Source organism: Canis lupus, chromosome 3 (genome assembly GCF_003254725.2).
Source record: "Canis lupus dingo isolate Sandy chromosome 3, ASM325472v2, whole genome shotgun sequence".
In the NCBI taxonomy this organism is placed as follows: domain Eukaryota; kingdom Metazoa; phylum Chordata; class Mammalia; order Carnivora; family Canidae; genus Canis; species Canis lupus.
The window spans coordinates 27,113,975-27,127,535 of record NC_064245.1 but is presented as its reverse complement, the minus strand read 5'-3'; the positions used below and the strand labels follow the sequence as shown (position 1 = coordinate 27,127,535).

The following is a 13,561-nucleotide window of genomic DNA, read 5'->3' as shown; positions in this document are numbered from 1 at the left end:
GAAAGTCTTCCATCTGTGTGTAATCAGTGAAACCATTTCCTTTCTAATAAATGTCTTGCCCTTAAAAACGTGTATACATTTATTGGGTGCTTACTATGATAGGACAAATCATTGCATGCTTTATCCAATTTAATCCTTATAATAACTATACAAGGGTTATTAATATTGTTCCCATTTTATAGATTAGAAATTAAGAGTTAAGTATGTTATCCAAGGTCACAGTAAATTGATAGTAACTCGAGAGCCAAAATTTGAATTGGTCTGAGTTCTTATGTGTTCCACCATCTTTTCCTTTACCAACTAGCTCTGCAGAAATGCTCAAAGCCACTGCCCAATGTCCATACCCAGGACAAATGAGTGTTGCTCATGGTACCATTGCCTTTGATGAGTTCATGCCCTCCTAGCTGTTGGCCCCTGCTCCCTCCACAGTGAAGAAGGGGCAATGCTCCATCCATATGCAGAGATGGTCCAGGCATCCTCCCTGGTCAATCAGAAGAGGCGGAGGGTCCCTGCAGAAGGCTGGTGCATAGTTTCCTTATCATTAGGCCAACTATGCATCCTAGTTTGCTTGAGAGGGGTCTGCTTAATTCCTGTTGTAGATCAGTTAACACCTGCTAATTATTTGTAGTGCCCCATACCAAATGTCTGTTTTAGACTATAAATTATATGATCATCTTATCACTAGCCCTGTAGTGAGAACAGTTAGGCATCTGGATTTGTCCAGATAGGCAATGAAGTTTCTCTTACTGTGGTGGAAACTGTGCCCCCCACCACGGCCCCCGGAGAGCATTTGTGGATGTAGCTCCCTGTCCAATATCCTGCTGCTCACTTCCTCACTCTGTGATTTCAATGGAGTGGTGAAAATGGCACTAAAGCCTTTCTATTACCTGAAGGCCAGGGATCTTCATTCACTGTGATGCCATTTTCATGTTTTATCCTGTGGAGATGCAAGTGGGCAAGTCACACAAGTATCTTTTTTGTGTGTTTGGTTAACTAAATCCTTCTTGATAATACTCTTACAATTAGCTTTATTGCAAAGCTAACTATGGCAAAGGGGGTTGGTGGGTTGGAAACTTAGACTGTGCTCATAATCTGTGATTCTCTTAACAAGACATAAGAGGTCAATTATTTGAAAGGCCAGTGTTTCTCTCAAAAGAAAAGATTAAGACATGAAAATAAGACTTCTGATTTCATTCCGAAGTGGTTTTGTTTGTTTATATTTTAGGAGAACTGTAGTAAAAATGAGAAAAGGCTAGAAGAACAGAATGAGGAGATGATGAAGAAGGTTTTAGCACAGTATGATGAGAAGGCCCAGAGCTTTGAGGAAGTGAAGAAAAAGAAGATGGAGTTCTTACATGACCAGATGGTCCACTTTCTACAGAGCATGGACACGGCCAAAGACACGTTGGAGAGCATTGTGAGAGAAGCAGAGGAGCTTGATGAGACTGTTTTCCTGACGGTAAGCACCAGTTAAAACAGGCCCAGACACCCTGTATCTGCTCTACTCACGCAAGACTAGTTTTTAGAATTCATCTTTCAGTGTTCCCCAAGATTATTTATATATCCCCAAGTTATATTTTTATATAAACCCCAAGTGTGGGGTTTATATAATTCTGACGCTTAAAAATTATTAGGGCATGCCTGATACCTATTGAAAAGGCCCAGAAAATCCTTACAGTCTTGACATCCAGATCCAGCTGAAGGACACATGGAAGTCAGGTCCCAGCATCATCCATTCATTCTGTTACATGGATTGGTCACTTTCTAAGAGGGAAGGAAAACAGCCTGACAACCTTCCTCATGCTGTGCTTTCCCTTTGGGTGCCAGTCTGACCTCCCAGTGCCTGGCATCCTCATACTGGCCTCTGGGCCCATCCTCTCCACCCCTACTCCCTAATCTGAAGAGATGTCTCATAGGGACCATTCCCTCCAGGCTTCACCAAGTGGCTGAGTATACTTGCAGCGTTTCAGTATACTTGCAGCAAGAGAAAGGATGACATAATGTGATACCTCTCTCATGTAACATGTAGATGTTTTTACAAGGGGCTTCCTGGGGACCAGATTCCTTAATTCAAACAAGTATCCTGTGGACTGCAATTCCCCTGGGGGATCCTGAAATTGCACTGCAGAGGCAGCTCTTTGCTTTCCGAATTCCCTAGAATATTCAGTAACGTACTGGTTCTCCACAGAACTGGGATTAACCAGGAGTAGTATAGGCCAGTCCTGCACCTAACTGTCAAACTGGGAGAAAGCACCATCTTCTGATGGTAGGCACCTCCCTTTCAAAGTTCCCCAGTCATCCCAGCTCTCTAGTAAAGTCTGGAGATAGGCTTTTGACTTGGGGATACTTCCAGCCAGGACAAATTTGAGTGAGGTGGACATGGCATCTTCAAGAGAGACTGAAAATCATTCAGTTTTCTTTATGTTTCAAGCTAAGCTTTAATCTTTTAAAATTAGGCACCTCTTGTGAAGTATAACATTAATGAAGTTCTTTCTGTCCCTAAGAAACTTTACCTTTGTTTGATAAGAATATTTTTTCTCTAGAACAAATTGTAAAAGAGAAAGCATTTTTTTCCTGCTTATGAAAGTGATATGTATCCATTTTAGAAAATTTGGGAAATACAGAAAAGCACGAAGAAGGTGTCACTCAGAGATAACTACTGGTTACATTTTAGGTATATACCCCACATTGAACAAATGGAAGTCCTTTTTCTTTGGAGAATTCTATTCTGGAAGCTAAGCCATTTGTTAATGAGTAGAGAGGAGCAGCCTTGCTGCTGAATTCACTGCTGGCCTTCCTTAGCACAGAGAGTAGAGCAGAACTGGAAACTAAAGCACCCTCTGTCCCTGCCCAGATCCCGCCACCCCTTCTGGGCACTGATTTCCTTCCTGTCGGAGCTGTAGCCACCCAAAAGAAATAACCTCAGCAAAGCTAAAAAGTTATAGAACATGCATAATCTTAACGCTCTTGGTTGGCTTTTCCTTTTGTCGTTAATTAGTTTCTCTCTCTTTCTCTCTCTTTCTCTCTCTCCCGTTCTCATTCCCTCATAAGTCGTTTGAGGAAATCAATGAAAGGTATATAAAACATGGCACAATGTAGTGGCAACTGAGAATAGCATGACTGTATGCTTTATTTTTAATATTTTGATGCTTTCTAGAAAATGAGCTGCCAATTAAAAAATACATACATTTACTGAGCTACTGAAGTTTCACTTTTAGACACTATGCTTTTAAAAGCTAAACGACAGCTTTGAAAGAAAATTGCATGTGCTTTAGTTAAATAACAATTATCATAATGTAGATTTTTAACTGCTTCCTTGAGATGTGTTCTATGTTTTCAGCCTAATCTGGACCATCTTTCTTGTCATTGCATATAGAACATTGTGTAGATACTTAGACTTATTGGTTAAATATGAGCATTTGAAAGAATCATTCATTTTTGCTTTGAGTAGTTTTATGACTTATGTAATCTTAATGGAATGTTCTCATTTTCTCTTCAAAAGATAGACATGCACTTATCTTTCTGCTCAGCTAATCTAAATGAATCTTCCTCTTTTGATTATGTTTTGTCTTTGTTGCTGTTGTTAACACTTAATCTAAGGGAAATTTGTCATTACTTTTAAGAGGCAAAACACTCAACAAGAAACTAGGAAAGGTCTATAAAAACAGATACCATCAGATCTATATTTATGTTTTGGAGGATCTGATATTGAACTGCTTGTACTGATCTGACACATTTTCCCTTTTGCCCCAGAGCAAGACCTAAGGCCCTTTCTACTAGCTGAGCCTAATGTTCTTATCATTTTTACTCCTTTAATGTAAATTTTAAAAATTGTAAAATTGTGAGTTTACTCAGTGATAAACCATGAGAGAGCATTACAGCAAAACAAAAAAATTTGTATTTGTGATATGTTCAAATATAGAAAACTGATTTTTTTAGATAATGAAAACTGCACAGATAAATCCTGTTTACCTTTAAAAACAATCTATTCTGTAGAATATTGCTAATAACTTTTAAGAAAATAACTTGCATATTAATATTGGCATTAATCAATAGGGTTTTATTATAATGGCTCTCTTAAATTAAATTACCCAGGGAGCTTTCAAAAGTGCTGACACTTGAGTCTTACCTCTTGAGATTCCAGTTTAATTGGTCTGGGGGTATGGGCTGGACATTCTTAAAGCTTCTGAGGTGATTTTAATGGGCAGACAGGGTTGAGAACCTCTGGTTTATAACAGTCTATATGGGTCTGTGATGGCCCAGTGGTTCCTCAAACTGGCTGTGCCTGAATTACCAATGCAGTTTCTTAAGCTAGAGCCCCTGGAGCCCCATCCCAGATCCACTAGAGGAGAATCCAGGGTGGGACGAGAGCTCTGCATGTTTACCAGTTATCACACAGGAGTCTGAGGCACACCAGGCAGGTCTAGGAACTCAGACCCAGGCTTTGCTCCCAGTTTTCTTTATGGTTAAAAAATGATACATTTCTCTAAGTATTACTGATTTTTATTTTTATCTAAAAATACACAGATTCATAGTGTCATTTCATATATATTGGATGCATTATGTGCTTACTTAACATTTCATCTACCCATGGAACATATTGATTGACAGGAAAACTTGGTGAATAAAAAATTGCAAATGCTTTTACCTTTAAAAATGCTATAGTACATTTTTATTTTTCTAAACATTAGAATATTAACTTGCTAATATGAATTGTCATTCATTTAATTCTAAATACCATTTCTTTGGTTTTGTGCTTGACGTTATTCATGTGTGTTTTTTTAATTAATTTTTATTTCATTGTCCAGTTGACAATGAATGATCTCTGCTAAAGCTGCATGCCATGCCCCCTAAAGGAGAGTAGATTTGGGATAATCATTATTTTTCTGTGAAGAAAAAAGACAGGCAAATTTGGGATTTGGTGATGAAATGTGAGCAATTAATGACAGCCTCTTTAGACATGCACATATGTACACACACATAGACACACATGCGTAAAAGTGGTAAAGCTTGATCGTTTCACTAAAAAGAAGGCTTTAATGTGCTCAAGACAATTTCTGCCTCACAGTCTCAATGTTATTAGTGTTCCTTTCCATGAGAAGTGCTTATTTTCTACTTGTTTTTTTTTACTTTGTTTCTTTTCCCTCCCTTCATATTATATCTCTAAAGGCAGTGCTTGTCTATTAAATTATTTTTCTCAACACTAAAACTGCTTAAATTAAGGAATGCTGTCAAACATATTTAGACTCAATATTTGCATATTTTGAAAAACACATTTGCTTAGAAAATGCTGGCCTGTTAAGAAGATGCATTTTTCCCCCTCTCCAGTTTGCTTTTTTATGTTATAATAATGAAAAAGGAGAGTCTCAACCGCTGTAGGACCTACTCTTAAAAAGATGTTCACTTACCCTTTCACATATGGATGTTAAAATTGAACAGGTCAGGGCATAAGGGAAAACGCAGACATTTTACTTGTGGTATCTACAAACTTTTGTGTTTCAGGAAGTCTCCCATCTAGTCAGTGATGTGTGTTGACTAGGCTTAGTATATGTACTCGTCAGCCTTGTTTGTTAATTTGCAATCTGTCATCTCCATGTGGCCTCTGCGCCCCCAAAGCCCTCCTTTTAGGCTCATGATGTCTTCCCTCACCCAGAGCATTGTGGGCTTCTCCCAACAGACCTCACTGCGCCTCTGCTCTGTTTGCTCTGATCCTTTCTCAGACTCATGCCAGGAAATTCTTCCCTTGTGAAAATATTTCTGTGATTCTCCTTGCCTTACAAGATAAAATGGAAACTCTTGGTGGACACAAAAGGCTCTTCACAGTCAAGCCACAAACCTCCTGTTTGTTCTCTGTCTCCATTCCCCAGCTCTCAAGGTGGCCCGTGGCCCCTAACTCCTAATGAGCATAGTGGACACTCTTTAAATATTTCAGTTATATTTTATAATCTTCTCCCCTCACACTGATGAAAACGTTTTACCAGACCTGAGATCCTGATATTCTCACCTAAGTGAAAGTGTCCTCTACTCATTCAAAATTTGTTAAACACCTACTGTGTGCCAAGTAACACAGTGCAATATGGCAGTGAACAAAAGAGTCTTTTTCTGCACGTAGATGATATTCTGGTGAAGTAGAAAGACAGAAAGAAATGGGTTGAGGAAGTAAAATTTAATAGAATAAAGAATATCAGGGACACTTAGTGCTGTGTTAGTGGCATACTCAGGGCTGGCCTCTCTGAGGAGCTGACATTTGAACAGAGATCTAGGTTAAGTGAAGAAAGAGCCATACAGTATGTAGGAGAAGAAAGTTCCAACAGCAAAAGCAAAGGCTTAGAGGTGCAAACCAAGAAGTCCATAAAAGGTGCAGTTAATGAAGCTGATGGAGTTCCCCCAAAACTGGCTTAACTGCTGGAATATAATTCTCATCTCCTGTGAGCGAGATGCAGAAAGGAGAGCTCCTAACCAAATTTTAGGCCCCTCATGCTAAAGTGAAATGCTTTTACAATCTCTCCTTACCTTTTTCCCTCTTCAGAATCAACCTGTTTTTGTTTGTTTGTTTGTTTGTTTGTTTTGTTCGTTTGTTTTAAAGCCCAGTTTACACCTGGATACAAATGCTAAGACTTAACATCCCTCCCAGGAGGGTCTTGAATATATAAATGCTGTTGGCTTATAAACTGCGGTTTGTTTAGTCTTTTAAGAATTTAGACTTTATGCTCCGTCACTGCTGTATCCCCAGTACCCAGAACAGTGCCTGGCACACAGGAGGTGAACACAGTTTTTGAAAGACTAAATAACTAGAAGCATAATTGGGAGGGTGAAGACCAGCAAGGACATCATACAGTGTGTGAATTTCTAGATGGGCTTGCAACCTTTATATACTTCAGGAAATAAGGAAAAGATAATCATTAGAATACAATAATTTTTAGGATTACAGATGTAATATTGAGACTGTGTAATTTGATGGAATCTATTCAGATTTGAGAATATAGGCATGGAATTTCTAATATTAACCAGTTACCCCAAAGGATACTAAGAATAAATAAATTTTAGACATATCTTTCTACACATCAAAACAGTTTATCTCCTATTTGGATACAGTGCCTCACAAAACCCACCACCACCACCACCAACAAACTCATTTTAGTTTTCATTCTGTATGTTGATAATTTCTTGACTTACTTGGAAATGTCTTCCCTCTGATAGGTTGCTTTCTGCAATGGAGAGCACTGCTTCTTTAGAGAAAATGCCTGCTGCGTTTTCACTTTTTGAACATTATGATGACAGCTCAGCAAGAAGTGACCAGATGTTAAAGCAAGTGGCTGGTAGGAATTTTAATATATTAATTACCTCAATGAAATTTGGCAGCTTTCCTTGTTTGTCTTGAAAGTTTTTAAATTAAAGTATAGTTGACAATATGTAGGTTTCAAGTGTATAACATGATGAATCAAAAATTCTGTACATGAAACTTTGCTCACCAGGAGAAGTGTAGTCACCATCCGTCACCATACAGTGTTATTACAGTATTATTTACTAAATTCCTTATGGTGTATTTCTTACTTCTGTGACTTATTTATTTTATAACTGGAAGTCTGTACCTCTTAATCCCCTATACATACTCCATCCCCGAGCCCCCTCTTGCAACCACCAGTTTGTTCTCTGTATTAACGATTCTGTTTCTGTTTTTGTTTGCTTGTTTGTTTGTTCTGTTTTTTTGATTCCACACATAAGTGAAATCATTTGGTATTGGTCTTTCTCTGACTTATTTCACTTAGCATAATACCTCCTAGGTCCATCCATGTTGCTTGTGAGTAGAAAGATTTCATTCTTTTTTTATGGCTGAGTACCCAGTGGTAGCATTCCTGGATTGTATGGTATTTCTGTTCTTAATTTTTTGAGGAACCTCCCTACTGTCTTCCACAGTGGCTACATCAGTTTGCATTCCCACCAGCAGTGGGAAGTGTTCCTTTTTCTCTACATCCTCGCCAACACTTGTTGTTTCTTGAGTTTTTGATTTTAGCCATTCTGACAGGTGTGAAGTGATCTCTCATTCTGGTTTTGATTTGCATTTCCCTGATGATGAGTGATGTTGAGCATCTTTTCATGTGCCTGTTGGCCATCTGGATGTTTTCTTTGGAATAACTATTCATGTCCTCTGCTCATTTTTTAATGGAATGATCTGTGTTTTTTGGTGTTGAATTGTATAAGTTCTTTATATAACCCCTTAGATACATCATTTGCAAATATCTTCTCCCATTCTGTAGATGGTTGTTTTGTTTTGTTGCTTGTTTCCCTTAACGGGCAAAGGCTTTTTATTTTGGTATGATCCCAGTAGTTTATTTTTGCTTTTGTTTCCCTTGTAAAGTTTTTGTATATAAGGAGATATAACTGGGAAAAACACCTCATAGTTGTAAAAATTTAAAGCTAGATTCTGAATCACAGCATAAGGCTAGCATACCATTTCAGTTATAATCTGTATTTTCATTTGAAGCTCTATAACTGTCCTGGGATATCAAGGAGATAGGAGGAAGTAGCAGTGAAACCAAAGGGTCTCGTCTTTTTTTTTTTCTCTTTGTAAACTAGGATTTCTTTCTCTGTCTTCTAGAGATTATTTGCTTCACACCAGCAGTCAGATATAGAAGGAAAAATAAATCAAATATTTTCATATGTGTTGAACAGATTTTTCCTTATGAGTGGTTTTTCCCTCTTCAACTAAGTTCCCCCCGCCCCCCCTCCTTTTTTCATACTAAACAGATTAGCTTAGAGAACTAACAGCTCAGCATCATGCTCTGTGGCCGGGAGCCTCCTACTCAGCTGTCAGAAGCATCCTGCCGTCTCTTCAAAATATTTTTTAATGTGCTATTTTAACAAACAAGACAATGATACTTATTTAGATTTCTCAAAGCTGCTGTGTTTCAGTGAAGTTATCAAGTTTCACTTACTGTAAAATGTACTCAGATATCTTCCTTAAAAGATGCTATATTCTTTCCAAACCACCTTCAAGACAGCTGCTATTTTTATATTGACAATTAATTTTCAATCCTGTAGGAAGAATTTTAGTTTAGTAAAAGGCTTTTTGTGGGTCTTTTTAGGCCCCTCAAACCCACCAGCCTTCTACAAAGTAAAAATATTCAGCCATTTATCCTTAGAGATTTTCTCTATCAATGTGTCAAAATCAAAGGGTATTTTTTTGTACTGTCTTTAAGAGGCATTTAAATAGAGAGGCAATTAGAAACTAAGAAATTCTGATTAACAGACTAAGCTGTTTGCTTTTAAAGGATTCATTTAGAATGGGATTCTTTTGAATATCTGACAGGCAATGAGAGGACATTTTATTTATTTAAGAGGCCACGGGGTTAAATTGTCACAAAGTCTTAACGATCCATTCAGAAACAGGGTACCTGGGACTCCCAGGAGTTCCAAGCTGTTTACAGGGAGACTGATTCGGTGAGGCAGATGCCACACAGGGTTGTGTCTGCTTCATGGAATTGGAGTCCAGGGCGTTGACTTGCTGATAAATAGTTTTGGTTCATTTTTGGCCAGTGACGCCTCTCAGATATAAAATCCTCACCTGGTATCTGAAACGTTAATCTGATCATTGCCAAAACTAATCAGAAATTCCAAGGATAGGATGTGACTCTTCTACTGAAAAATGGACCAGCCTCTCGCATCTATTCCACACTTACATGGCGCCGAGCACTGGGGAGACTGCAGTAAATCCTTTTAGACAAATTCCCAACAACCCTAGGAGATAGGTTTTGTTACTAATCCCACTTGACAGGTGAGGATACAGGCAACAGAAAAATGTCCCCAGTATTGTCCTAGGTACACAGCTACCTGTGTGGTAGGGAGCAGTTGGGCTCCAGGGAGTCTGCTCCACAACACAAGGTGGAGTGCATTGCTGTGAGAGGAGGGGTAACCAGAGATTAATAATATCCAGTGCTTCCTTGACTTTGGCTCCTATGGACTTGGTTTTTGGTTTTGGTTTTGTTTTAAATTGTGGTAAAATACACATAACATAAAATTTACCGTCTTAACCACTTGGAGGTGTACAGTTCAGTGGTATTAAATATATTCACATCATTATCAGTATCCGTCTCCCAAATTCTTTTCATTTCGCCAACCTAAGACTCTACCTGTTGAACAACATCTCCCCATTCCTCCAATTCCCCAGCCTCTGGCGTCCACCACTCCACTTCCTGTCTCTATGAATTTAACTACTGTTGGTCCCTTGTGTAAGTGGGGTCATGCAGTATTTGTCTCTTTGTGACTGACTCATTTCACTTAGCGTCGTGTCCTAGGTTCATCCGTGTTGTGGCATGTGTCAGAATGTCCTACCTTTTCTTTTCTTTTTTTTCCCCTTCCTTTTCAAGACTAAATTAATATCTTATTGCATGTCTGTACTGCATTTTGCTTATCTGTTCATGCATTGATGTCTACTTGGGTTGCTTCCACATTTGGGCTATTGTGAATAATGCTGCTCTCATAGGAACAGATAGCTGGAGTGGGAGTCTATCTGGACACTCAAGTTCTGACGTCCAAGTTGATCTGATGCTTAAAGGAGTGTGACAGCTCTTTATGGGCATACTCCACCAGGTAGAGGGACTCTGTGGTGTGATTTCTCAGCCCAGTTCCTTAGTCTCCTATAAAGAAGCCTTCAGATCCTATTTTGTATTTTTTTGGCATTACTCCCATGCAAGTTTATTCCTATAGAAGTATAAACAGAGCTGCTAACACATAAATCTGAGTCTCTGATATTCTGCTGCACAGGAATTGTTAATCTAGCCATTATCGTTGGATGGCATCTATAGAATATTCTTATCTCTTTTTAATTTTAGAATACTTTGAAAAGTAAAAGCATTTATTTTTGAAAAAAAAAGATTTTTTCACTGTAATAATTTTGGGGGAAGGAGCACATGAGATACAAAATCATTCCTAGCCCACATGCTTTGCTACAACTACTTCTTTCTTAAAATTTGTTGATTGAGGGGTGAGTAAATAACACTTTTAAGTTTGTTAAGCTACCTGAGAGAGAAGAGAGAGAGAGATTTTTGAAACATGTTGCCATTTTTAAAAGCAGATATGGCTCAATGTAAAATTCATAAGAAAAAAGAAAGGGAGATTTTCATGATTCATGCCTCAAGGAGTTTTATGCTGTTTCAAAGACGATTGACAAGAGTTGAAGCATCTGCTTAGCTCTGCTGTAAACCTGGGCAGCATGAAAATTTATGGAACTACACTTATCTAGATGGACGCCTTTGGAGTGTGACACTGATTTCCTGCTGGGAAGACAAACAGGAAAGTCAAACACTGTGCGAGGGGCTCTGAACCATTATCATTCGTTGGGGTGGTGCTCAACAGGCAGGCTTCTGAGTTTATCTCGCAGCGGGCTCAGCATGTCTTACCTCTGTACTCCCTCTGTGATTTGCCAGATCCCTAGAACAACTCCCATCTTCACCCGCTTCCTATACCTTCTTCCTTCCATTTACTGTGCTCCTGCCAAAGCCATTTTGGCTTGTGAAACTTTAGCACTGGTGGTGTCAGACAATCTGCTAAGCACTTAATGTACATATGCTGCTTACAGCAAACCTGGGAGGAAGTGGTATTACTATATTATTATTATATTATTATTGTTTTCCCATTTCAAAGATGAGGAAGCTGAGGCTAAGCTAACACAGCTAGTGAGTGGGGGAATCTGGTGTTTAACCTCAGGCTGGTGTCTCTGCTCAGAAGCCCATGAATTTGACCACGCTCTTTTCCTGCTTCTCATTTTTCATAACTTTGGATTTCCTCAGCTCTTTATCTCTTTATTGAATCTTTCCAATTTGCCTCTTTTTGTTCCATTCTTTAGACCTATTTATTATTATTATTATTTTTTACCATCTTGTTGAACTAACCTTTGTTTTCTTTTCCTTTGGTGTTGACTTTTCACAAAGTAATCTCATAAAGTCTGGCCCATAGTATTTCGGTAAGCTTATCTCTCAGGAAGTATTGACTGAAAAAAAAAATAACCACAAACAAATTTAAAAGCATGACATCTTTTCAACTATAGGCATAACATTTCCCCTTAATTTGTAAAATATGTTCAATGCCTTTGTATCTCAAAATTTTTGAAGAGAGTTGCCTAGGAGCTTGATTTATGGTGTTGCGCATACCATTCATATTCAATATGCATAATGTAAACTTTAAACATTTCTATGAAAACACTTGAGAATATTATCTGAATTTACAATTCAGAATAATAGAGATATATTAGATATCTAAACCTTATCTTTGAATCAATTAATCGGCACTTTTTCTCCTATGTAGTTTTTATATTTTGTTTAATTTTTTAAAGAATTTGTAGATATAGCCATGTTAGAGAAAATGGGATAGTAATTTCAGAAAGTATTTTTATATTTTATTCATATGTGTCTTTTTTCAGCTTTGGTGTTGTGGCAACTGGATCTGAAAGGGGTTTATTTGTCTCTGTTGTGAATACAAACTCTATGTAGAAGGAATACAACAGTGGTTATGTGGCAAAGCAACTCAAGTTTTCATTTTAAAGGAAAACCAAATCATTTGATGCATCCTCTACCCTGTATAAGTTTATTACTCAGAATATAAAACTACAAAAGAGTATTATCAAGTGATCATATTTTGGGGTCTGTTTTTATTTCTCTGTGTATATACAGATACACACACAAATGCATAAAAACCTTTTGGAAGGATACACATTCAAATGTCACAGTTGTTGCCTCCAATGAATATCCTTGGGTGGGTATTGCTGAGAACAAGGGAGCCCTTCCACTTTTGCTCTCTGTTCTGTATTCTTTGAATTTTTTTCAACAAGTATAAGTGACTTTTGCAAACAGAAAAACAATCAAGGAGTGAAAACAGCATTAGTGATAATAAATCTTACTTATTATATTCCAGTTCCACAGCCTCCTAGATTAGAACCTCAGGAACCAAATTCTGCCACTGGTACAACAATTGCAGTTTATTGGAGCATGAACAAGGAAGATGTCATTGACTCCTTCCAGGTTTACTGCATGGAGGAGCCACAAGACGACCAAGAAGTAAACGGTAGGATTCCTAACACAAATACAGATGCATGTGTATGTACATTTCTGCAGCTTAATTTGAAGATAACCGTATTAGGACTCATTCCACAAAGCATTTATAGCCACATACAAAAGCAACAACAAACCAACAACCATATAAAGCAAACAAAACATATAGGCAAAAATTGGAAATCAGAATTAAGGAAAAGAAAATTGATAAATATCATAATGGTGAATATTGTAATTGAGATTCAAATTTGGCTTTGAGTTCTCAGGATAACAGGAGCAAGTAAGAGATTCTCATTTTCAGAAAGGAGGCAACAGACTGACCAGCACTTCTGGGAGAACAAATTTCAATTAGTACTTGAGTTTAAAAGACAGTATACAAAAAAAAGAAAGAAAGAAAGAAAGAAAGAAAGAAAGAAAGAAAGAAAGAAAGAAAGAAAGAAAGGAAGGAAGGAAGGAAGGAAGGAAGGAAGGAAGGAAGGAAGGAAGGAAAGAAAGAAAGAAAGAAAGAAAGAAAG

The 13,561-nt window shown here is 37.9% G+C and overlaps 1 protein-coding gene across 3 annotated transcripts in view; it reads left to right on the top strand.

The window, feature by feature from the left end:
* The window catches only part of CMYA5 (cardiomyopathy associated 5), an 89,618-nt gene that overhangs the window by 48,911 nt on the left and 27,146 nt on the right, over nucleotides 1-13,561 (top strand). For 2 of the 3 annotated variants that reach the window (XR_007409765.1, XM_025436876.3), the window contains exons 4-7: nucleotides 1,226-1,459; nucleotides 3,052-3,074; nucleotides 7,201-7,319; nucleotides 12,910-13,059. Coding sequence is in view for 1 of the 3 variants with exons in the window: in XM_025436876.3 (XP_025292661.3) it covers nucleotides 1,226-1,459; nucleotides 3,052-3,074; nucleotides 7,201-7,319; nucleotides 12,910-13,059 (526 nt within the window). In the remaining 2 variants the exon portion in view is untranslated. Of the gene's footprint in view, nucleotides 1-1,225; nucleotides 1,460-3,051; nucleotides 3,075-7,200; nucleotides 7,320-12,909; nucleotides 13,060-13,561 lie in introns of those variants that run through there. The other variant, XR_007409766.1, reaches the window with a different exon arrangement.